This window comes from Mauremys mutica, chromosome 1, assembly GCF_020497125.1.
Source record: "Mauremys mutica isolate MM-2020 ecotype Southern chromosome 1, ASM2049712v1, whole genome shotgun sequence".
NCBI lineage: Eukaryota > Metazoa > Chordata > Testudines > Geoemydidae > Mauremys > Mauremys mutica.
This window is the reverse complement of record NC_059072.1, coordinates 223,203,008-223,229,686: the sequence shown is the minus strand read 5'-3', so window position 1 is coordinate 223,229,686 and position 26,679 is coordinate 223,203,008. Positions and strand designations below refer to the sequence as shown.

The following is a 26,679-nucleotide window of genomic DNA, read 5'->3' as shown; positions in this document are numbered from 1 at the left end:
CTCCCACTCCGCCATAAAGGTCTCCCCCTTACTCTCACAGAGATTGTGGAGCACACAGCAAGCAGCAATAACAATGGGGACATTGGTTTGGCTGAGGTCTGAGCGAGTCAGTAATGTGCCCCAGCGCGCCTTTAAACGGCCAAATGCACATTCTACCACCATTCTGCACTTGCTCAGCCTGTAGTTGAACAGCTCCTGACTACTGTCCAGGCTGCCTGTGTTATGGCTTCATGAGCCATGGCATCAAGGGGTAGGCTGGGTCCCCCAAGATAACGACAGGCATTTCAATATCCCCAACTGTTATTTTCTGGTCTGGGAAGTAATTCTCTTGCTGCAGCCATTTAAACAGAGTAGTGTTCCTGAAGACACGAGCGTCATGAACCCTTCCCGGCCATCCCACGTGGATGTTGGCGAAACGTCCCTTGTGATCCACCAGTGCTTGCAGCACCATGGAAAAGTACCCCTTGCGGTTTATGTATGCCCTGGTGCTCCGGTGTCAAGATAGGGATATGGGTTCCATCTATCACCCCACCACAGTTAGGGAATCCCATTTCAGCAAAGCCATCCACTATGGCCTGCACGTTTCCCAGAGTCACAACCTTTCGTAGCAGCAGCTTAGTGATTGCTTTGGCTACTTGCATCACAGCAGCCCCCACAGTAGATTTGCCCACTCCAAATTGATTCCCGACTGACCGGTAGCTGTCTGGCGTTGCAAGCTTCCAGAGGGCTATCGCCACTCGCTTCTCAACTGTGAGGGCTGCTCTCATCTTGGTATTCTGGCACTTCAGGGCAGGGGAAAGCAAGTCACAAAGTTCCATGAAAGTGCCCTTCCGCATGCGAAAGTTTCGCAGCCACTGCGAATCGTCCCACACCTGCAACACTATGCGGTCCCACCAGTCTGTGCTTGTTTCCCGGGCCCAAAATCGGCGTTCAATGGCTAGAACCTGCCCCAAAGCGCAGGGGCCCGCAGTTTGACAGAATTCTGTGTCCATGTCCTCATCACTCTCGTCGCCGCGCTGCCGTAGCCGCTGCCTCCTCGCCTGGCTTTGCAGGTCCCGGTTCAGCATTGACTGCACGAGAATGCGCGAGGTGTTTAAAACATCCATGATTGCTGTCTTGAGCTGAGCAGGGTCCATGCTTGCTGTACTATGGCGTCTGCACAGTTCACCCAGGAAAAAAGGCTTGAAACGGTTGGCTGCTGCTGCTTTCACGGAGGGAGGGGTGAGGCTGTACCCAGAAGCACCCGCGACAATGTTTTTTGCCCCATCAGGCACTGGGATCTCAACCCAGCATTCCAATGGGCAGGGGAGACTGCGGGAACTATGGGATAGCTACCCACAGTGCAACGCTCTGGAAATTGACGCTACATGGACGCACACCGCCGAATTAATGTGCTTAGTGTGGCTGTGTGCACTTGACTTTATACAATCTGTTTTAAAAAAATGGTTTCTGTAAAATCAGAATAATCCCGTAGTGTAGACGTACCCCAGGATAGCTAAAGGCTAAATCAGGGGTCGGCAGCCTTTCAGAAGTGGTGTGCCAAGTCTTCATTTATTCACTCTAATTTAAGGCTTGGTGTGCCACTAATACATTTTAACATTTTTAGTAGGTCTTTCTATAAGTCTATAATATATAACTAAACTATTGTTGTATGTAAAGTAAATAAAGTTTTTAAAATATTTAAGAAGCTTCATTTAAAATTAAATTAAACTGCAGAGTCCCCCGGACCGGTGGCCAGGACCCAGGCAGTGTGAATGCCACTGAAAATCAGCTTGCATGCCACCTTCAGCACGTGTGCCATAGGTTGCCTACCCCTGGGGTAAATTGACAACTGAATGGGTATATTCAGACAGACTGGAAAGGGTACAGAGGTGCAGTTAGCCCTACATCTGTGACAAAAACCACACTGAATCTATTCTAAAGAAATGGGAATTGGGAGAGCTTTACTTTCTGCTCACAGAAAAGTTCTGAGTCTGGTTCTGTTCAATATCTTCATCAATTATTTAGATAATGGCACAGAGAGTGCACTTATAAAGTTTGTGGATGATACCAAGTTGGGAGGGGTTGCAAGTGCTTTGGAGGATCGGATTAAAATTCAAAATGATCTGGACAAACTAGAGAAATGATCTGAAGTAAATAGGATGAAATTCAATAGGACAAATGCAAAGTACTACATTTAGGAAGAAACTATCAGTTGCACACATACAAAATGGGAAATGACTGCCTAGGAAGGAGCACTGCGGAAAGGGAACTGGGGGTCATAGTGGACCATGAGCTAAATATGAGTCAACAGTGTAATGCTGTTGCAAAAAAAGCAAACTTCATTCTGGGATGTATTAGCAGGAGTGTTGTAAGCAAGACACGAGAAGTAATTCTTCCGCTCTACTCTGCACTGATTTGGCCTCAACTGGAGTATTGGGTCGAGTTCTGGGTGCCACATTTCAGGAAGGATGTGGACAAATTGGAGAGAGTCCAGAGAAGAACAACAAAAATGATTAAACGTCTAGAAAACATGACCTATGAGGGAAGATTGAACAAATTGGGTTTGCTTAGTCTGGAGAAGAGAAGAGTGAGAGGGGTCATGATAACAGTTTTTAAGTATGTAAAAGGTTGTTACAAGGAGGAATGAAAAAATTGTTTGTCTTAACCTGTGAGGATAGGACAAGAAGAAATGGGCTTAAATTGAAGCAAGAGAGGTTTAGGTTGGACATTAGGAAAATCTTCCTAACTGTCAGGGTGGTTAAGCACTGGAATAAATTGCCTAGGGAGGTTGTGGAATCTCCATCATTAGATATTTTTAACAATAGGTTAGACAGACACCACTGATCTAGACCATTAGACAGGAATGGTCTAGATCAGTGGTCGGCAACCTGCGGCCCATGGGGCACACACGGCCCATCGGGGTAATCCGCTGGCAGGCTGCCAGACTGTTTGTTTACATTTGCACAGCTGCCCGCAGCTCCCAGTGGCTGTGGTTCGCCGTTCCCAGCCAATGGGAGCTGTGGGAAGCCCACCACTGGCCTAGATAATACTAGATACTTAATACTAGTATAGTAGATAGTATAGTAGATAGTAGATACTAATACTAGATAATACTTAGTCCTGCTATGAGTGCAGGGAACTGGACTAGATGACCTCTCAAGGTCCCTTCCAGTCCTATGATTCTCTGTTACCTTGTAATACAGACTATATAACTTGGGGGGAGGGGTTACGTCTAACTTTCTAAAAAATGAGTAGCTTTAAAAAGAAACATTAACGGTTTAGTTATGTGTATTCATATAATGAATATTCATATAACATGAAATGGATTGACTGTCTTCACTACTGGTAACGCATGATGCTTCTCATACATCAAGATTGCGCCTCAAAAATATATTACTAAATTCAAAAAAGGTACCCTGTAAATAAAGATTTTTGTCTCTACAACTTCTTGCTCTTCCTTAGAAACCTCATATTTCTTATACAATAAAATTGATTTTTGGGAACAGTGATTACATTGTGAATTTAACTTGTCTTAGTACTAATCTGCATACATGCAGTTTTTAAACAGAATCATCTTGAAATGACTGTGGATCAGAACTATATCTCTGTGTATAAGTTGTAACAAATAACTAACTTTACAAATTCAGCCTGTTTTTCTGCTCATGGAATACTCATGAGCAGATAAAATATTTCTCAAGTACACTATTCTAATGTATTTGACAAATACAATTTTGGATGCTTTATTCTACATTTTGAGTAGTTGAAGTTCAAGCTGTATTGCTTAACTGTGTGTGTCAGATGGGAAATGGAAGCAATATCGTATTACCTAATGCTGATTTCCTAGACAATACTTATCTGTGTATTAAAGATTCACTTTCCACAAATATGTGCCTTTATGACTTTGATACTAGTCTTCTGTGGACATTTTTTACAGTAAAACTCAATTGCTCAAATCTTCACAGAAAGCAAACCCACAAGGGGTGCAGACTGGCTGAAACAAAATATATTTTAAAATTCAAATAAATACTTGTGAAAACATTTCTATAGTCTTTGCCTAGCTCTCTTCAGAGCATGTTTTTCCTGTGGCTCAGGGATCGGCAACCTTTGGCACGCGGCCCACCAGTGTAAGCTCCCTGGCGAGCTGGGCCGGTTTGTTTACCTGCCATATCCACAGGTTTGGCCGATCGCGGCCCTCACTGGCCACAGTTCACCGTTCCAGGCCCATGGGGGCTGTGGGAGTGGCGGCCAGCACATCCCTCAGCCTGCGCCACCTCCCGCAGCCCTCATTGGCCTGGGACGGCAAACCGTGGACAGTGGGAGCTGCGATTGGCCAAACCCTTGGACGCGGCAGGTAAACAAACTGGCCCGGCCCACCAGGGGGCTTACCCTGGCGGGCCGCGGGCCAAAGGTTGCCGATCCCTGCTGTAGCTTATAGATTTTGTTTTAATCTTCATATAGAAGTTAACATCATCTGTGGTAAAAGCATAGGATTGGGGGTCCAGAAAGTCCTAGCTCAGCCACAAGTTTTCTGTATGACCTTGTGCAAAACATTCAACCCTGTGCTGGAGTTTCCCTATTTGTACAATGGAAATGGCACTCTGCTTCTCTGCCTCACAGGATATTGTAAGGCAAATTAATATTTTTTAAATTCGTTGGGATCCTTTGACCAAAAGTACAATAAAAGTACAAAGAGCTATCATTCAGAAACTTACAAAATTTAACTGGATCATATGTTTTACATTTTGACACCTGATAATCATATTCTAGTCACACATACTGAGACATTATCCGCTGAGTTTAACAATACTGAAATAGTGATTGTCATAGTTCTGAGCAACTACACCTGTATTTCCTCTCCGGGGCTCACCAAGGGCAGCCACTTTTAGGATTCTGGCTCCTCAGCCAGCACCTCTCTTGGGTGGAGACTTGTGTCTCTCTTGCACCTGAATGAGCTTTTTCCAGGCTGCACAGTTCCTTGCCTACACTGTGTTATTTTCAGCAAGCCAGACTGGCTAACCAGGCCAGCACCTGTACTTTGCTTATTCTTCAAAGACTATGAACAATGTAATTGCCAACAGTTATAAGTTATCACAGAGCCCTTTCTAAGCAAGCACATTTATTCTTAAGGTGAAAGTGTTACAGTAAAAACATAATAAACACAATAAAAGAACTTATACAAATGCTACTAAGATGCCAGAGATCATCCCACCTCCAACAAAGGCTCTGGTAGGTGAACAGCCATTCAGAGGGGTTTTCTGTGGTTACAAATTCATAACAAGAACAACTATGCACAATTCATTCTTTCCTATATAAAGTTGGGCCTTTGATAGAGTCCTCAGGTAACAGGTGATCAGCAGACACTGGCTCCCTCCTCAGGGTGCAGCTGCAAAAGGTTGTGTCTGAAGGTGGGAATTTGCATTCGCCTCCTTTCAGGTATTTCCTAGGAAATCTGCTTTACTTTGTCCCAACAATTCCTTCTTGTCTGGCACATTGTTTACAATAGGCCTTTGATACTCTCAACACTTCCAAAAATAATGTATAAACTTTACATTTAATACAATGGAATCCAAAGCTACGTAAACTTAATTCAAAAAGGTTTCTCAACGATATTGCAGGAAATTAATCCATATGTCACAGTGGTGATAAACTGCACACCCTATTTTCATGCTCTCTGGTGATTCATATGTGGCCTTGAAACTTTGCAGAGGAATTGGAGGTTAGCTGGTATTTGCTCCATTTTTGCAAGATCTGCCTATTTCAGAAGGTAGCATATGAATATTTGCATTTTCATATTGCTGCTTTAGTATATGGACTTTGCCATAATTATCCATGCCTTTACATTCACCTTGTATTATTGCTGTGTGCTGTACATGGAGGCTACCCTTGAAGGCCACTTGGAAACATCAGCTAGTGCAAGATGTGGCTACTGCCTGCTTAGGGCCCGATTCCGCAACTCTCACTCAAACTGTGTAGTACCTACTTACATAGGTAGCCTTATTGAAATCCTCTTATTCCATCTTAATCTTTAATCTTGACCATCTAATATAAAACCAATAGGACTACACACATCAATGCAACTTCATGCCTAGGGCTCCTAGGTGCTATGGTAATATAAATAATAATAATTAAGCACATGCATAAATGCTTTGCTGAATAGAGATAGACTTAAACATGTGCTTAAGTACTTCATTAAACTGAGAAACATTACCTGGTCTGTACAATACTGTCTATAATTTTTTTCTAATCTCTGCAGTGTGTTTTACATTGATTTATTTATTTACTGCATATTACACACTAGATACACTTTACAGAAGCCAGAATGCAAACCCCTGCATCCTCTGCAAGTCTGCAAACACAAACTGAGGGTATGTCTATCCTATCTATCATAAGTGGTAAATCCTTTAATTCTGGCATAAAAATAATAAAATATAAAATCCAATCACTTGCTTCCATAATGACCATTCTTGAACAGCCTCATATATTATTATTATAATAAAGGGCTCATTCATGCATTCCTGTCACATTCAAAATACTCACTTTGAAGTCATAGAAATAAGAGGACAATCAGGTTCAGTGTTCAATTCACTCAAAAATATGTCTTCTGCATTGTGGGAAGCTCCCTCTTCTGCAGAAGCCAGCAATTTTGTGTGTTTATCTGTATTGGGATTTCTATCTGTAAGATGTACAGAGTATATTTTAGGAACATTCTTTCTGATTTGCACTGCCAGAGTTCTACGCCAGTTTCACAAACAGCATTTTACAAAGTTTACAAAGAGAGCAGTAAACAAAACTATAGTAATGTTCATAGAAGCCTTTTATAGACCCAATCCTGCAAACACATAATAGCAGGCACAGATCTTATTTACTGTGATTGAGTTCACTGAGACTACTCATGTGAGTAAAATTAGTCACATACATAACTGTTTGCAGGAGATGATCCTATAACTTTAAGATATTCCCAGAGACTAGCCTGGGAGTACATTGTTTAGGTTTACACTAGATGCATTTTTGTGCATGAGGCTAGTAGAATTTTCCTTTTTATCTTTAAATTAGGGCTGTCGATTAATTGCAGTTAACTCACACCATTAACAAAAAAATGAATCGCAATTAAAAAATTAATCACAGTTTTAATTGCGAATCCCAGTTGAAATTTATTATTTTTGGATGTTTTTCTACATTTTCAAATATATTGACTTCAATTACAACACAGAATACAAAGTGTACAGTGCTTACTTTATAGTATTATTTTTATTACAAATATTTGCACTGTAAAAATGATAAACAAAATAAATAGTATTTCAATTCACCTCATACAAGTACTGTAGTGCAATCTCTTTATCGTGAAAGTGTAACTTCAAATGTAGATTTTTTTTTTTTACATAACTGGACTTCAAAACTAAAATTTTAGTGCCTACAGGTTCACACAGTCCTACTTCTTGTTCAGAGAATCGCTAAAACAAACAAGTTTGTTTACAATTACAGGAGATAATGTTGCCCGCTTATTTACAATGTCACCTGAAAGTGAGAACAGGCATTCACACGGCACTTTTGTAGCCGGAATTGCAAGGTATTAATGTGACAGATACGCTAAACATTCGTATGCCCCTTCATGCTTCGGCCACCATTCCAAAAGACATGCTTCCATGCTGATGATGCTTGTTAAAAAAAAATGTGTTATTAAATTTGTGACTGAACTCCTTGGGGGGAGAGCTGTATGCCTCCTGCTCTGTTTTACCCACATTCCGCCATATATTTCATGTTATAGCAGTCTTGGATGATGACCCAGCAGATTTTAAGAACCCTTTCACTGCAGATTTGACAAAACACAAAGAGGTACCAATGTGCCATTCCTAAGGACAGATACAACACTCAACACAAGGTTTAAGAATCTGAAGTGCCTTCCAAAATCTGAGAGGGACGAGGAGTGGAGAATGCTTTCAGATGTCTTAAAAGAGCAACACTCCAATGCAGAAACTACAGCACCCGAACCACCAAAAAAGAAAATCAACCTTCTGCTGGTGGCATCTGACTCGATGATGAAAATAAACATGCGTCAATCCGCTCTGCTGTGGATCATTATCAAGCAGAACCCATCATCAGCATGGATGCATGTCTCTGGAATGGTGGTTGAAGCATGAAGGGACATATGAATCTTTAATGCATCTGGCATGTAAATATCTTGCAACGCTGGCTACAACAATGCCGCACGAACTCCTGTTCTCACTTTCAGGTGACATTGTAAACAGGAAGCGAGCAACATCATCACCCACAAATTGTAACCAAACTTATTTATCTGAGCAATTGGCTGAACAAAAAGTAGGACTGAGTAGACTTGTAGGCTCTAAAGTTTTACAGCGTTTTATTTTTGAATGTAGTTTTTTTGTATAATTCTATATTTGTAAGTTCACTTTTCATGATAAAGAGATTACACTACACTACTTGTAATGGGGGAATTGAAAAATACTTTGTTTTTTTTACAGTGCAAATATTTGTAATAAAAATAACTATAAAGTGAGCACTGTACATTTTGTATTCTGTGTTGTAATTGAAATAAATATATTTGAAAATGTAGACAACATCCAAAATATTTAAATAAATGGTATTCTCTTATTGTTTAACAGCATGATTAATTGCATGATTAATCGTGATTAATGTTTTTTAATCGCTTGACAGCCCTACTTTAAATATGTGTGCCATTAATATAACTACAGCTGCATCATTGCTCTGTGTAGCTAGTCTTCAAATGAGCATACACAAGAATTGAATAGATGATGAACAACTACAGAATAGCCATAGCCAGCCCTTGTGGAATTAGTTTTGAATTGACTCCAGCACTTCTGCAACAGACTTTCTGCAGAAATTGATGAAAAAAATGATAAAAGGGATGAATTTTGGAAGTATTAATTAAACTTTCTAGAAATATTGATAAAAAAGAAAAGCACAATCGTTTTTTCCCCAAAGGGAATCTAATAAAAAATAAAATTAGTTCATGTAGGTAGAACTGTAAATCACTTCTGTGTACTTTCTAAAATCAATTCTGACCTTCCTACAAGTTCCAATAAAATTGCACTTCTTCAGCCAGATACAAAGTGGTGTATTTGTATAGTTGTGCATAGAAGACAAGAAAACTGGGGAAGGAAAGGGGAAATGTGTTAATCTTTATAACTAGGGAGTACGGAAGAGTTAATGAGGAAATACCCAAATGATCTGGACACATTATTTGTGCTGCAAATTTTTTTCTTTAATACTGCATTTTAAAAACTCAGTTGCTAATGCTAGCACATTTGTAAAATTATTTATATGATTATTTATGCCAAAATACTATGCCAGCACTGGGAAAAAATTACTCAAATATCTTCTCTGGGTCCCTAAATCAGTCCTGGTATTATTCTAGGACCTAATTTTGCTACTACTTGATATGAAATCAGACTAAATGAAAACACTCCCACATTCTGGCACCTGATTTCTATTCTAATGCTGCAAGTAGCTTTTGGAAGTTGTAATTGTTTCTTTCAGATGGGGACCTCACCACAAGGATTTATGTTTTTGTGATCACCTCCTATATGCATGTTCTTCTCCAATCCATGTTGATGGTTAAAACACAGCCAGATCCTGTCTATAATATGAACTCCCAGTTCTGTTTTCAGACCTTCTCTGGTGGATCCCTAGATCTGTGCAAAGCCTCAGTGATTTCTGTGGGGCTCCACATGGCCTGAGGGCTCTGCCTATACAAATCTGCAGACTTGAGGCCAAAAATTGAATTTTTGCTGAACACTGAGAGAATACAACTGTGATCCTGTCAACACTTGGGGTGGTGTGTGGGAAGGTGTAGCTACGTACCCTAGTGAAAGGCAAACTGAGTCCATGCTATGGTGTGTAGCTACACATTGCAGTAAAAAGCTCTGTCAAGAGGGTGGCAGTGGGGAAAGGCTTTGGCAGCTCCCAAGTTCCCCAGTCTTTCACTGTGGCAGGGAAAAGCTCCCTTCCGGACCCTTTCCCCACTGCAGTGAAAGACTCGAGCAACCGGAGCCTTTCCCTGATGCCAAAGTCTTTCCCTATATACTCTACTCACCTAAGCAGTGCATCACTGTCTACGCTGCTATTTATACACATGCTGGAGGAGTGTGCAGTGTATGCACTCTACACACTACCTTAAGTGCAAGCAGGCATACCCTATGTTGTAAGTAGGGTCTCAGACATAACTGAATTTGTCCTGCATAGAGGACCTCTCTCTTCCCACTCAGAAAGGCAGCATGGTAACAGTTCACAATGGAAAACTTTTCTTTACACCAGCTAGTGATACAAACTTAATTTCCTTTTAAATGAAAAGGTAAATTGGGTAGTAAGGAGAGGGCCAAGCAGGCAAGTGCTGGGACATGACACTTGTGCTCAGCCTGGGGTTTGAAATTGTGAATCTTCAAACATGGGCCAGGTTAACTCAACCCAGGCAGCTAAAGCAGGGCCCTGGCCATTGGGCCAAGCACCTCTCCTGCGTGGCACTAGTATAGCCAGCCACGGTGCTCGCTGGGCACAGACTGGGGCCGCGCCCTCCCCCTCGCTGCTGTGGGGGCTGCATGTGACCGGGGCGCACAGCTGGTGAGGAGCAACGTCACTGCGCAGCGAGCTCCTGGCAGGATCCTCCTTCAGTGAGAGCCCCCCCACCGAGCATGCGCAGCTCGAGCCCCACGCACCGCCCAAGCTGAGCTATTAGTACGCGAGAAGCCTGGAGAGATCACTTCACTGCGCCTGCGCACAATCTACAAGCGCTCCTCTCGCAGCTATGGCGTTTCCTGCGGAAGGGGGGACAAGGGAGATTAGATACAGCATGACGTAATCCAACCTCCCCGCGACCGGTTGTGTCGTCTCTCCTGTGTCCTAGTCCCGGAAGTGTCCGACCAGAAAATGGGGCTGCTGCAGGAAGGTTCCGACACACGTTTAGTTCCGGGGGTATCTCTGTATGCGGGAACCGCCGCCGCTGCCGCCGCCTCCTCCTCGGTGCCGCAATGATCCCGATCCCGGTGGTGGTTTGCGTGCTGGGGGGCTGGTGCGTCATTTACCTGGCGGACACGCTGCTGAGGGTGAGGTCGCCGGGGCAGCGAAGGGACGGGGGAGCGCTGGACCCCCGGCTGCATCCGGGGGGGGGGGGGGTCACTGCGGGCCGGCAGCCCCTGCAGCAGCCAGGGGGGAGGGGCGCCCCCCCGCCGCCTTTGTCGGGGTCGCCTCGTATCCCGGGCCCCCGGGTTTGCCGCGTCCCGAGCCAGCCCCGTGTATGTGTCTCGGCGCCTCTAATACATGACCACAGAGATAACAAGTAAAACAAAACGTCGCCCACTTGTGAACGAAATAGCCCTAAAATAACCTCCGGGGGGGGGGGGGGAGTGTTACCAGGCTCCTTTTCTCCTCCGGGCGTTTGAAAATGGCGGTGGAGGTGGTGGGAGGGATTGGAAGGAAAAGGGACAGGGGTAGGGATGTCTGGTGGGTTAAATTGCTGCTTTAAGGATGCGTTTTTCAGCTGTATCAAGGGACCCGGGAGCGGTGGATCTCAGCCAGGGACCTGGGGCGCCCTGGGTGGCCGCGAGCAGGTGTCTGCCACGCAGGGCCAGTGTTAGACTTGCTGGGGCCCAGGGCAGAAAGCCCACATGGGGCTGAAGCCCAGGTCGCTGAGCCCCACTACCCGGGCCTAAGGTCTGAGCAATGTAGCTTTGCGGAGGACCATGTGTCATGGGGCCCTGGGCAATTGCTCTGCTTGTTATCCCTTAACGCCAGCCTGGCTTTTATATGCAATAAACAAGTTATTGTAGAGTTTTTAAAGCATGTTGGAGGCGGGGGGGGGACCTCAGAAAGAACAAGATTGAGAACCCTGCCCTAGGGTATATAGATTAGTGCCTCTTTTGGCATTTTTATAAATCTGACCAGGGCTGCCGGGGGGCAAGTGGGGCAATTTGCCCCGGGCCCCTTACAGGCCCCACGAGCTCTAGCCAAGAATCCCTTCCCTGGCTAGAGGTGCCTTTTTAATTTTTACTTACCCAGTGGCGGTCTGGGTCTTTAGTGGCAGGCCCTTCACTAGCTCCGGGTCTTCAGCGGCGGGTTCTTCAGTGCTGCCGAAGACGCCGAACGAGTGAAGGACCTGCCAAAGACTTGGAGCACCGCTCAGTGAGTACAAGCGCTGCAGCGGGTGGTGCCTTTTTTTATGTCTGCTCCTCCACTTTGCCCCATCCCCTGAATTCTCTGGGATCATGGAAGTACTAGCGTGCGCAGATGAAGTATATTTTCATAACTAGCAAAACTTTGCTCAGTAAATTTTAATGTTGATGCTAGTTGTTTGTTTTGTTGCTTGTCCTTTGAAAGTTAAATACTTATATAAATGTAACAAATTTGAGAACAATGATTGTGAAAATCAAACATAGTGCTCCCTCCACGCTGTTCTTATTTTTCAGAGCAAAGGTCCTAATCCTGCAATCTTAATCACTCGTGCCAGCCCTGATGAAACCTGATTTATTTCAATAAAGGAAACATATTTAGATGTAGGCTAGGAGCAAAAATATTTTTAGAAATTATATAGGAACAAACTCTTAAAGATATTTTCTCTTAATATTTAGAAGATGAGCAAACAGGAGTAATAAGCAGCTCCCTCTGCTGCTTGCCTTGATAAAAAAACAAATAACGCTCAGTGAATAATGAAAGCAATATTTGCCAAACATTTTATAGAAAAATATTGTGATATTACGATTTAATAATTAAGCCAACAAAAAGTTCAATACGCTATTTGTAAAAAAAAAAACAGTTCTTTAAAAAAAATGTTCAAATTTTATTTGAGGAGATCTAGAACAAATACTGGCAAACAAACTTGAACTAAGCACTCCATTCATTAGGAGTGGTTGAATTAGGGGGAAGAAATCCAAAATCTGAACGACGATCTTTCTTTCGTAGGTAAACCAAAAAAAAAAAGACCAGCCATCAGGCTGTCTTCTGATTTTAGCTATTCAAAGGCTTTTTTTGACAAACAGTTTTGGACTCTTACCCTGTAGTTGAATGTGGGCAAAACTTTTACACTTATGTGGAGACCCACTGAAGTAATTGGGACTCCAAATGGTCTGCCCATCTACATCTCATTGCAGGATAGGGGTCTTGAAATGGGTTTCTCAGTCTGAGCAACCATCCTTTTTCTTTTTAGATCCCCTTTGATACTGCTCATCCATGAGCAAAGAAGAAAAGAAACCATACAGTTTAGAGGCAATTGAGTAGTTGACAGCAGTCCTGAGGGACTCTTGAGGAGAGCAGGAGAGTCCAGGAAAAATCCCAAATTTGAATATATTTAGTCATCAGTCATCATCAGACGCCCTGCAGCATTCCTCCTGAGCCCCCTGCCGCACCCTGCACCCCAGCCTCCTGCCCTGAACCCTCTGCCGCACTCCTCCTGCACCTCTGTCCTGACCCCCCTCCTGCACTCCACACCCCTCCCTGCACTCCTGCTCTGAGCCCCCTCCTGCACTCTGCACCCCCTCCTGTCCTCCAGCCCCCTTCCCTGAGCCCCCTTGTATGCCCCACATCCCTCCTATGCCCCAAATCCTTGCCCCGAGCCCCCTCCCGCACCCCTGCCCCAGCCCTACATTCATGGCCCTCATGCAATTTCCCCACCCAGATGTGGCCCTTGGGCCAAAAAATTTGCCCACTCCTGATATAGGCAGATCTCTGAGTCATTGCAGAGCCCCATTGTCTTCAGTCATAATCCTTAGAAAGTGTGGAATGTTGTCCTTCCTCCTAGCACAGGGGTGGGCAGGGGGGTTGGGGTACCGGGAGGGATGTGGGTACAGCAGGGGGTTGGCAGTGGTGTGCAGCGAGGCTAAGGCAGGCTCCCTGCCTGCCCTGGCCCTGTGCCGCTCCCGGAAGCGGCCAGCACAACGTCCCTGTGTCCCCTGGGGGAGCAGGGTCAGAGGGCTCCACACACTGCCCTCGCCTGTGGGTACCTCCCCCGAAGCTCCCATTGGCCACTGTTCCCTGTTCCCAGCCAATGGGAGTTGTGGGGGGCGTGGTACCTGCAGGCAAGGGCAGCACATGGAGCCCTCTGGCCTCCCACCCCCCTCCTGCAGGGATGTGGTGCTGGCCACTTCTGGGAGCGGGGCCAGGGCAGGCATAGCCCTGCTGCGCCATGGGGGTGGCAATCCCGCCGGCTGTAGTTTGCCCACCCTGTCCTAGCAGATATGAAAGGTGCCTTAGATACACACAACTAAGGTTAGGCTTTAACTTCTAAGATCAAGAGGCTGAAATTCTTGAGTCTTGAGCAGGCTTTGTCAGTTACAAAAGGATGTTAAGGACCCTTGGGTGCTAAAAGGTATTCATATGGCTCCCCAGTATTTAGCAGGCATTCATAATTTTGAGGGCCTGTAAAAATGATAAGGTATATCAAGTTTATAATAAAATTAATAAGGCAAGGATCAGGTAGACCTGAACCATGAGAAGTTAAAGTGAAGCTAGTGTGAAGGGTTTAGGAAACTCAAGCAATCAGAGTTCAGTAAGTATCTGTTAGATTCACTATTATGTATTAGAGCTGCATGAGTGAGAATATGTTGGTGTGATCTGATGTTATGGTCAGTATTAGGAAAGACATGCTATTTGGAAAAATCTGGGGGGAAAAAGGTTTGCATTAACTGTTTTGATCTGTTTTTCAATGGAACACTGTCATTTATTCTTATGATTATTCTTTATGCTCTCTTTTTAAAATTACTGTTAAAGTTAGTTAATTAGTTAATGTCAATTGTTAGCTATTGATTTATTAATGTTGTTAATAGAAGCCTGTAACTAATGCAAAACTGGGTGAGTGACTTTATGCTGGGTCTAGGGAATGGCAGGCAATACAATGGAAGTTTCTGCATCTCCTCAGCAAAATTGAAAGGAAGCAGTGCTATAATAGGTAGATTGGTGAAGGAGGAGGAAATTATATTAAAACAGTGCAACATATATAAAGAGAGGACAAAATGGGGGGGGGGAACATCCTGAGGAAGTAGATCTAATATCTTGAAATGATATAATTTGGAAGACATTTCTGAGGTGTTTGCCTTTTAATTAATTCCGCAAGACAAGGAAAAGGGGTGAACTATAAATATAAACACACAGGGAGAGAGTCTGCTGTGGCCCCTTGGTGGCGGATGGAAGGGCTGGAGCAGTACAAAGGCCTCTACAAGCCTGCATCTGAGAGAACTGCAAGCCTGGGTCTGAGGGTCAAGTCAAGGGTGGTGCTGCAGAACATAGTGCTATTGAAGTTCTGGGCATTACTCTGTCCATAGGGTAACCCAGAGAGGTTGCCATAGTTTAGGCAGAACTGAGAGACTCTCTCAATCTAAATTATTCCAGGGCCAGTTGGGCCTCTGGAGCAGCTGGAATAAGGAGGGCACATGCTGCAACATGCACACTGCTGCTTTTTAGCATGTTAGCTGGAGCAGAGCCTAAGGTGTGTCTGTCTGCTTGGACCGGGAGGCGTGCTCCCAGCTGCAGTGTAGACATATTCTAATCGTTGCAGCATGGAATCTCACCCATAGAGTGGGCCTTTGATACTGGCTTCCATGAAGCAAATTAGGGGAAGTATATTTGGAAAACTAGACCCATATCCAAAATTGCAGCTATCAGTCTGCACCACACATTAAGTATTTATTACCTATCTATATTTGACATTGAGTTATGTTTTTTTATTATGGTTAAATATTCATGGCAGCCTCTAATAGGAAATAAATCATACCGATTATTTTATACACTTAGTTAAGTGAAATTTTTTTGGTACTTTTACAAAGTCATTCAGGATGGTGTTCTGTTGTGCCTGTTAATTGGGTAAAGTAATTAGTAAATTCCTCCTAGGACAACAGTATATATGATAATTAATTAAAAGCAATATAATATACTGTTGTTGTAATATAAGTTGATTGCTCGAATATTGCATACTGTTACCAGATCTTTTGGAATAGATATAAATCATAGTGTTAACATTACTCCTGGGGGAATTCTGTGCCACCATGCACGCGCATAATTTATGTCCCCCACAGTGTTCTTTGCTTCCCCGCAGAAAAATTACTTTCTGATGGGGAAGCAAAGGGAAGCCGCAAGAGCAGTCATACAACCCTCCCCAGCGGTACGTTTTGAGTGCCCAGGGCAGCCGGCAGAGAGGTAAATCACTGTGGGGCAGAGGGCGGAACTGGGGAAGACCTGGCTGAGCTGGGGAGGACGGGACTCCCTTTTCCCCTGCATGGCATCCGGGGATGTCAGACCCATCCCCAGATTTCTCCCCCAGCTGTAGGAAGTTCTGCAAACTGCCCCTTCCCCCCTCCCCTTGCACTTCCTGCACCCATCGCTCCTCAGCTGCAGAGGGAGGGATCTCTGTACAGGGAGCTGCTCCCCCATCCACCCAGCACCCAGAACCCCACCGACAAGCTCCACTCCCTCTGCACCTGGACCACTGCTACAAGCCACCCACACCCGGATCCCCACCCTACCGAGCCCCAACCAGCTGCACCTGGATCCCCACCAAGCACACTCACCCTATCTGGACCCCCGCTGAGCTCCCCCTACCCAGACCCCCTGCCAAGTTCTATTCCCCCCCCCCCACAGCCAGACCCCCTGCTGAGCCCCAACCACCTTCACTTGGGCCCCCCTGCAGTGTCCCATTACTATTGCACCCAGAACCCCACAACAAGACCCTGTGCATCCAGATCGCCCTGCACCCAGATTGCCTCACACAGAACCCTCTCAACCTACACCTGGATCCCCCTATGCTAAACCCCTCCACACTTGGATCCTGCCTTACTGAGCCTGCCTGTCCACACCTGGCATGGAGGGGCAGGGCCCTGGGGTGTTTCTGAGGCACGCCTGGTCCTTGCATTGTGTCAGCGTTAAGTGCAGCCTCACCACTGAGTCTGTGCTCCGGGGGTGGGGGCTGCATAATGATTTCCCGTCTCTGTGCAGCCAGTGGCCTGTGCTCCCCAGTGCCACGCTGGAGCCTCCACATTTATTTGACAAATAAAATTTGCAGAATGTTGCAAAATTTTAAAATACTGTGGGCATAATTTTGTGGCGCAGAATGCCCTCAGGAGCATAACATATCAAAAATCCAGTTGTGTTAGGAATCTCCTATTTTGCCATCATGAAAACATTTTCCCCCAAAATATTAAAAAATCACCAGTCTAAATTAAGGAAAATGTAGTGTTTTAAGACAGACATTTATTTTTACTTGAGAAGAGTAAATATACTTTAAGCAAAATAATTTTCTTTTTGACTATTCTCCCAGCCAGTTTCCCATGAATCCCCTCCACCCTGGAGTAAAATCACCCGGAACAATTTTTAGGTGAGACTCTGTCTACCAAACAGCCCTGGGTCCATGGAACACTTTTAAACTCCTAGATTAATGTTATGCTCGTGCTTTGATTGAAAGTATTATAACTGAGATGTTACACTTACATAAATATATATATTTTAGCGCTATCAATCACAATTTACTCACGCGATTAACTCAAAACAAATTAACTTAATCACAGTTAATTGCAGTTTTAATTGCACTGTTAAACAATAATAGAAAACCAATTTAAATTTGTTATAAATATTTTGGAAGGTTTTCTACATTTTCAAATATATTGATTTCAATTACAACACAGAATGCAAAGTGTACAGTGCTCATTTTATATTATTATTTTTATTACAAATATTTGCAGTGCAATTTTTTTAATCTCGTGATAATTTTTTTTAATCATTTGACAGCCCTAATATATTTATTAAAATAAATGTACACAGTCACAACACTTGTCCAGATTTCTATCTTCCTGGGTGCAGCAATTGATCTTGTTTGAGTTCACCAGGAATGAAAATCTGCAGCTTTGTCCTTACTTTACAATCACAGCAAGCGGCTGACTAAAGGCTGTAGTACATGACTCCGTGGGATGCATTTGCACTTTGGGCCACTCACTAGGCTCCTGCTACAAGGTTTTATAGTTCCTACAAAGTATGTGTTGTGCACAATTTATTATTTCATTATTTTTGCATCGTTTACTAAGTGTTGCTATATGCACACATACGTACTCCCATATACCACTCTTCTCTTAGTTCTACTGGATGTCATTACATGAAATCTTCCTGAAAGCTGTGTATCAGACTAACTTTCCATTGTTTCTTACAGTCATCTAGCTCTCTGAAAGCATCTTATGAAGATTGGTTGATGTCATATGGGCTGAGCATCTCTCCTTTTCATATGCGATGGCAAACTGCTCTATTCAACCGTCTATTCTACAGTTGGGGACGATGGAAACCCAGATTTCTTTATCTATGGTATAGTTTCAGAATTCTAGTTTGGCCTTGTATTGGACAAACACTAGAAAACTTTCTTCTTGTTAATCAGAGTGGCAATAATTATTACCACATTGCTAGTTTTAAAATGGTCAGGTTATAATACAGCCTTGGTAACTTAGTATTAAAATCACACAAATGTAGTTGCAGTACCAATCTTCTTTTCTTTCTCTTTTTATAAATCCGTATTTGGAAAAATAGTGGCTGAAAAAATGGGGTGCTGTAAACATTGTAAATTCGTAGGTTATATATTTATTAGGAGACCCAGAAGTAGCTTTTCATGTCTTGCAAGTTGTATCCTGCCCTGTACACTAAGCTCTGCCCTGGTCACTGGAATATAGAAGTTAATGGAAGTTAGGCATTTTCCTAATCTAATTTCCCTGAAAATTGTCAGTGCACCATTGATACTTATAGTTTTAGGGATTATGAAATACCCAATAAAGAAATAAAAATTATTTTTTCCTGGTCTGCTTTGCTGAAGACTTAACATACTTTTTATTGTATGTATAGAAGATCCTCTTCTACTTTGTACTCTTTCAAAAACATGTATTAGAAATCAGGTCTTTGTTTATTAACTGTTTTCATTAAGGAGATAAACAAGAAGCTGAGCTGTAATAATTCCTGTTTATCAGAATGCCTAAAATGCCTGTTGGTATTTTGCAGCAGACAAAAATCGTGCTATTATTACAATATTGGTATACTGCCTGCAGTTTTTTGCTGCAAGCATCTGAGTAGTCCCTTTGAAGTCAGTTAGACTGTATGCAAATAGTCCCATTTCAGAATTACACCTTTTGGTGGGGAGGGCAATCTGAGAAATCAGTGGAACCAAATTCAGTACTCTGGCTGGCCAGAGGCACATACTTAAAAAGTTGCTTGCTTTGAGCCCTGACAGAAATCGGGCCACAAGTTTGGCTCTGTTGGCAATGCCATTTACTGGACATTCTAAAGCTGTGTGGGGAGTTATGGTGCACTGCTGACATTTTAGCCCATATCCATTCTACACTTTCCTCTGCTGGAATTTTTTATGCTCCTGACGTGAGTGATATGCACAGTGGCTGTGTGGATACTTTTGGGGTGGCCAGAAAATGCATGCAAAACTGCGTTTCCAGCATTATTTTGCACTAACTCTGAGAATAACAGCTGAGAAGTGTTGAATTTGTCCCATTGTGTGTATTAATCTTTCTGTTCTATACTGAACTTATTTTGCTGTTACTCTCAGTGGGGTAGAAGTGAATAAAAGAGGAAAGATCTGCTGAGTTTATACTGTTTGTTAATGTTTCCTCTTATGTAAGATAACTTTGGGTTAAAATGGGTTTACATCAGTCATAAATAGCCTTTTTATAATATGTATAATATCTTACAGCAAACGAGAACCTACTGGCTTCCACTTGTCCTTTTTTTTTTAATTACAATGCAAGCATCTTAAAATAAATGTGCTAACTGACTAACTCCTGATGAGGTTCAGTTAAAGATGATAGTGGAACAATGAAACTGTTGGGGGGTGGGGGGAAAGTTGACAGAGACTTGCAATATTTTAGCCAGAAAATAAGCTTTATCTAATGCATTAAATACTTTGCAGTACCAATTTTCCCTCCCACCGGTTAAGAAACATGAATAAAAATTTGCAAGTTATGATAATCTGAAAATAAGTATTTCCTGTTCTAGTGGCATGGAAACAATGTGAATCACTGTCTAATCCTGACCCTCAACTGGATGCAGTTTTGTATAGCATTATGACATTAACTTCTTCATTGGAGAAAAATGCAGTTCTACTCCTGTAGGCTTACGCCTTCTACTGGATTGCTGATAGTTTTGTGGTGCTATACTAGATAGAATAGCACTGGGGAAGTTTTGACCCATTGTTTGGTATGTTAGGCTGCACTGATGCATTTAAGTGTCTTCATAATATGCAGTTGCTCATTTTATGTGCTCAAGACCATTTGTTTCTCTTTGTTTCAGGTTCAGTATAGGAATGGTGTTTGGCATAGTTGCCATGTTTGGTTCTGTTGTTCTCCTTGGAAAGACACTGATGCAGACACTGACGCTGATGATAACTGAGGCCCCTGCAGGCCAGAATGATCGTATGTTGCAAGTCGTGGTAAGTGTTTCCTCTCTGTTTTTCAGTTTAAGAATTATAACCTATTCTAAACAGATGTCTTCATAGAAGATGTTAGCCTTTCTGATGTTTAAATCTTCCTACACAAGATTAGAAGTCTCACCAATTATACCAAAAATGGCCATGTTCACATTCAGGCTTTTAAAAAAGAGGTAGCAACACATGAAAGAGTTTATATAAAAAAGCACAGAGGAATTTGGAATAGATAGTATGCATGTTGAATACTCAGAAATTGTCATAGTTACTAAGAATACCAATCAGTTATAAGGATTTGCCTCCACTCAACTATTTAGAATTCCTACTTTTTGCAAGTAGGGGGTGATGGGTTTGAAATTAGCAAAACAAGCTATGTCTGTAATCAGCAAAAAGATGAGTGTTTCAGTTTGTTTTGGTTCAGGATGTCAGTAGAAGAGGGAAGGAAGGATGAACAACTGTTCAGGATAGTGGGAGGCAAAGATTATATTGTGAAGCTGATTATACACTCGAATCACGCAAGGATCATTTGTCGAGTTGGTGATCTGAGACAGGAATTTTTGTTATCTCTGTTGGCAGTATCTGGTTACCGAGTTAATAACATTGTATTCGTTTGTTGCACGGGTTTCTGATACCAGACACTAAATCATACAGTGCCAGAAGAAGAGAACTATTTTGCAGAATGGAAGAGTTTTCATTTAAAATGTCTTATCTCTTATTTTAGAATATCTGAGGCAGTGAAGAAGGAATGACATTACCTTTTTAAATAGTTTTAGTTTACAAGAAAGATTATCTAGCTAATTTTATTTCCTCTCATATAATATGACCAGAGTGCATCTGGCGTCCCCTGCACTCATATAAAGTCATGTAGGGTTGTTCTGCGCAGTTTACATCAATTTTATTGAATGTTTCCAGCTGAATATTCTTATATTCTCTTTCTGTCAATGTAACAATTCTGAAAGAAGTTAAGGTTCACTCTCTCTACGCATTTATATTATATTCTTGTACAGGAACACCACCCTAGCTCCCTCATTTTGTGATCATAACATGGAATTGATCATGTCATGACCTTCACAAAATGGAAGGTCTTTGTGATATACCTCTGTTGGGGTGGAGGGGGAGGGAAAATTAAAAGTGAACCCTTGGGATATAACCTATCCATGTGAATTGGATCCATGAAAGTAGAGACTTAGGTTTAATATCCAAAATTGGAAAGGACTCCCCAATGATATGAGGGCTGCTAATATAAATACATTTAAAGCAAGGATAGAGAAGTATTTAGAGACACCTTATTCAGAGATATGGGTGAAAAGCAAGATTTTCTTAGGCAGGTTTGTGATTCTTTTTATGTTCCCTATTCTACTTTTACCTTGAATTATCACAACATACTTTTTAACCCTACCTTTCAAAGAGTTGCTGTATATTGTGCTATTGCCAGATGTTTAGAGGGAAAATGGGATATACTTTTTAAAATAAAACAGATATAGTTTGTGACTTTTTAAAACTAGACCATCATGATCTTAGAGCTTCATATGAAGCAGAAGTCTTCAGAGTGGAGTGCCATTGACTTACTCACATAAATCCAATTAGCGGTAATAAAGTGATTCAGTACCTGGTGACAGAAGAGTAGTTCCAGTGACAGGAACAGTTGTGTAGGACCGTCTCCAACTAGATCTGTAGATCAGCCATCTGTCTGTTGCATACCAATTTGATTATCTTTTTATAATTATTATAAAGTAAGTAAAGGAGAGGTGTATAGACACTATACAAGAGAATAGCTGCTGAGCTCCAAAAACACAAAACTAGTTAGTCGCTGTACTGTAGCTGTTGGATTAATAATCTTTAAAGAGGTAGAGGTAGAGATGCCTTAGAAGAATAATTGAAAAACAGTCAATTTTTACTTTTACAGCTATATATCTATATCCTATTTTGTGTTTCTGTTCTCTGCCTCTACTCTTATGAGTATTTGCATGAAAATAGAATGTTTGTCTCTTTAGTGGTCTTCCTCTTCTACTGATTATTCTCTACCAGTTGCTTACTATGGAAATTACTGCAACTGACAGAGGTGTGAAAGAAGCATCATAACAAAGAGTCCTCTTCTCATACAAATGCCTTTAGTAGAATTTAGAAAATCAAGATATCTAGAGATGACGTTTCCTAACAGAATGCTATTTTCAATTTCAGTATATTTCATGAAGGATTATATTCCTTTTAAATACCATCCTCCCCTGGCCCTCCCCAGATAAGGTGGGAAGGGATGGGATGGGGAGAGTGTGGGGGTCCCGGCCTAGGGATGGAGTCATGTGGGGGGTGGTCACAGGAGTTACTCCCCTGACCCCCGGCTTTCCCCTCCCAAAAAAATTTCCCCATCAGTTGCTGTCCCGGCCCATCAGAGTAAGCAGCTGGCACGCTGGGACACTTTGTTTACTTAGGTGCCTGCGGATGCTTGAGGTAAACAAACCACCTCGGCCCACCAGCGGCTTATCCTGATGGCCCGGGAGCCAAAGTTTGCTGACCCCCGAATTATAGGGTTGGCTTATGAACAGGTCATAAAAATTTTCCATTTTTACTTATTCATCTTGGGGTGGCGGGGGGTTGGCTTATAAACGAACCGGCTTATGATCGAGTATATACGGGGTATGTCTTAAAATAGGTTTTCAAACATTGAGTCTAAAAACAGTTCGATGCCGGAACAGAGGGAGTCTTAGGCAGTGGGATCTGTCAGAAGAGGAGTCAGGGAGGGCTCTGAGTCGGGGGGGAGGGAGGCCTGCATTGTTTGTGTGCACACATTTTGTATGCATTTAAGGTTGAATTTTCAACCTCTATTTGTCACAGCCACAGTGGGAGTGATCAGAAGGAGTCCACAAACAAGAAGAGAGACCAAAAAACATGATTGGCCTAAAAATCATGAGTTTTTTTTTTTTAATCTCATTTTTTGACATAGTGACTTATGATTTTTGGACTGTTACTGTTGTTCCAATACAAAAGCGGTTGTGATGGATAAGCAGCGATTCCTACAAGAGTTGCTGAAGAAAGTTGTAAACTGATGTTTGCAATTTCCATGACTGATTTATTTGTATACCATTTCTATGTAAATCTGTATACACTTCTGAAGCTCAATGAGAGTTAGGGCAGTTTCTCCCATGATTTGTCATGTGTATTTAGTTTGTTTTTGTTTCGTTTCTTGTTGTTGTTGTTGTTTTAATTGGCGTGTTTTTAATCTTCAATAAAAAGTAATGAAAGGCTTAAACAATTTTTTAAAATATATAAAGTAGAAAGGGCAGAGGGGTCATTTGATAGTTCTGTACGTAAAGGGCCCTTGTCTTGCCTCTGGTCTTTAAACAACTATGTTGCAGTAGCATGTTTAAAGGCAAAATTATCTGTCTTTGTATCTCTTGGTATCCTAGTTTGTTTTGTTTTGTTGTCATGCCTACATGAACAGGTGCCTGGTGTAAATCTGCCCATCAGCCAACTGACGTATTTCTTCACTGCAATCCTCATCAGTGGTGTTATACATGAAGTCGGCCACGGGGTGGCAGCTATTCGGTAATGCAAACTATTTTTCTCTTACTACGTGCCCACAGAGCTTTATATTCCTGAGTATTTAACTACAGGTGAATATGATTAGAGTTTATGTGGTGTGTATATATATACAATTCATTTGTTCTCTTTTTATAATTGTATTTCATGGTTGGTGTAGATTGTAAGTTTTCGAAGTGCCTAGAGTCATGGCTGGGTGCATAGAGTTTTAAATAAATGATCTACTGCGCAGATCATCAGTATGGACTTTAACTTCTTTAATGTACTGCATTGCTTCAGATTTAAGGTTAGCCTTCTTTTAATTTACTTTACTGTTAACCAAGGTCCTACATTTTCTGTGATTCTGTAGCTGTGGAATTTGCAAAGACACTTTGCACTGTTACAGAATGGTGTTCCAGAATCTAATATTCTCAAAAAAGTTTTCAGCTCTTTATGGGTGTTATGGAAACCTATAATTGTTTATTGGTTCATTCAGTAAGCTTTGTACCAGCTTTTATTGCACCTCATTCATATGATAAGAAGCATTTGAAATATGAGTAAATAAATAAAATGTTAAGCCGTGTATAATATGACAGCTCGGATACAGGACTGGTCCATAATATTCACATCGGAACAGACAGGAGCTATAAAGCCTGTATCAAACCCTGTGAAAATCCTAAGGTTCACATAAGCTTTATCTAATCATTCCAAAAATATAACTCCCATTTTAAAAAATACTAATTCGAAACTCTGATGTGGATATAAACCCCACGCATCCTGTCAGTTACTAATGCCCTTTGTCTTCATTCATCCTCTTTTTTTTTTTGTTTCTTCTCTGTGTTATATGAATATTTGAAACTTATTTTTCTCTTTTCAAGTGGCACTGCCCTTCTTTTAGCTGGCAAATTGCTTTTAAGTGCATTTAGGGAAAAGAGTGATAAATTCAGGAAAATACAGGTGTTGTGAGAAAAACATTTCTGTTGCTATTTCTAAGTCGTTCTTGAGCAAGATCAGTTCTGGTCCATTTCATAATTGACTCCTAACTGGAATTATTTTTTACTTAAACACCCCCCCCCCTCCAAAAAAAATTAAAACATAAAAAGCTTTTTAAAAGACGGTTTTAAAAATAATCATTTATTTTCTGTCTTTCGTTTACAAATTTCGGTCATCCTTTCCTTCTGTTTAGAATTGGGTACTTAGACAAGAAACAAAGTTTAGCTTAATTATCTTTTAAGATAGTATTTTGTGCAAAACTGAATTTCATACAGATACTCTAAGATTCTACAGTGCTCTAAAATGTAAGAATCGTTATTTTATATTATAGAGTCATTGGTTTTTGGTTTGCAGTAACATTTTTCTTTTTTCTTTAGAGAACAAGTACGGTTTAATGGATTTGGGATTTTTATCTTTATTGTATATCCTGGAGCATTTGTCGACCTTTTTACCACCCACTTGCAACTTATATCTCCAGTCCAGCAGTTGAGAATATTTTGTGCAGGTAACAGAGGCTGTGTGTTATGTTAAATATTAATCTGTCCAAGAAGTTGTTGTTTTGCATATGTTAGTATTGGTTAACATTGAAAACACTCATGTTTTTTTCAATTCTTTATGGTTTTAGTCTAATTACTGGTTGGCAAATGTCCTTATACAGAATAACATCTCCAAAATTGATATCACGTGGCACCCTATTTGGCAATCTTGGTGGAGAGTTCAAGAAATGAATGGACAAGCAGACTAAAATCTTCTCTTCCCCCTAAAGGTGGTCTCTCTGTTTTGAGACTGAGATACATTGTTGGGTGATGGGGAGAAAATTTATAGTACCACTGCCCATACTGATCTTTTTTGGTTTTTTTTCCCCAAACAAGACTGTAGTCTCCAGGAGGTGGAACAAGCTTAAAAAAAAAGAAAATTGTTGTATCCTAGATTCAATTTGGGAATAAAAGGTATGGCAGAATATCTGTAGGAAACATTTTGGAAGTACAGCTTGAGTTTCCTGAGAGGTCATTTTAAAAATGAATAATTATAAATAATAAAAGTTAGGGTATCCATTCTTACTGTCTTGACAAAATATAAATAAGTACAGCATCACTTACAATAAAGGCAACAAGACCTGGTAAGTTCCAGCAATGGGGCTTTAATTCTCTCCAACCTGAGAAATCTTACTGGCTTTCTTTCGGCAGGAGGAGAGGTATGGGAGGGGAGAATGAAATAAAATCAGGTGAAAAATGGGTGTTTACATGAAATGAACTACAAAATACATACTGTGTGACCCACCATTTCTGGTACCCTTATTCAAATTGAATAATACTTAATTCCACAAGTACCCCTACTGAATTAAATGGAAGCACTCTTGTAATACAGTGTTACTCAGTGTAAGCAAGAGTATAAGAATCTGGTCCTTCATAAGCACTTTTATTCCTCAAACATCAAAAGCCAAATATTAACCAACATGAAAGGTTTTAGTTATTACGAGTTTAAAAACTAAATCTGAAGAAAATGATGTAGTTTCCTTTTTTCCATTTAATAAGAGTGACATGATATGTAATTTTTAGTTTTACCCCTGATGTTGGGTTGCCCCTTGCTGTTTTAACAGTAGAGCTTTTTTTTTTTTTTTTTTTTTTTTTAACTTTTGTACCTTTTTTCTTCTCCATTTTGCTGGACTGTAGATTAATGTCAGAAATGGTTGGTAAGAGGAGCTTCTCTAGGTGTCTGTGTATTTAATTTTCTTAAATTCCTTTTCCATTTAAAAAAATGATACTGTATGCTTT

General features: G+C 41.5%; 2 protein-coding genes across 5 annotated transcripts in view; one reads left to right on the top strand and one right to left on the bottom strand.

The window, feature by feature from the left end:
- Positions 1–10,991, bottom strand: part of SMPX (small muscle protein X-linked) — a 92,565-nt gene extending 81,574 nt beyond the window's left edge. Inside the window, exon 1 of the mRNA XM_045011943.1 lies at positions 10,823–10,991. The gene's annotated coding sequence lies outside the window, so the exon portion shown is untranslated. The remainder of the gene's footprint in view (positions 1–10,822) is intronic.
- Positions 10,909–26,679, top strand: part of MBTPS2 (membrane bound transcription factor peptidase, site 2) — a 36,574-nt gene continuing 20,803 nt past the window's right edge. Inside the window, exons 1-6 of one of the 4 annotated variants that reach the window (XM_045011703.1) lie at positions 10,938–11,060; positions 17,255–17,311; positions 18,137–18,285; positions 20,263–20,401; positions 23,835–23,938; positions 25,282–25,409. In XM_045011703.1, the coding sequence (XP_044867638.1) occupies positions 18,176–18,285; positions 20,263–20,401; positions 23,835–23,938; positions 25,282–25,409 (481 nt within the window). In that variant the 5' untranslated portion in view covers positions 10,938–11,060; positions 17,255–17,311; positions 18,137–18,175. Of the gene's footprint in view, positions 11,061–11,159; positions 11,250–16,120; positions 16,138–17,254; positions 17,312–18,136; positions 18,286–20,262; positions 20,402–23,834; positions 23,939–25,281; positions 25,410–26,679 lie in introns of those variants that run through there. The other 3 variants (XM_045011634.1, XM_045011772.1, XM_045011550.1) reach the window with 3 other exon arrangements.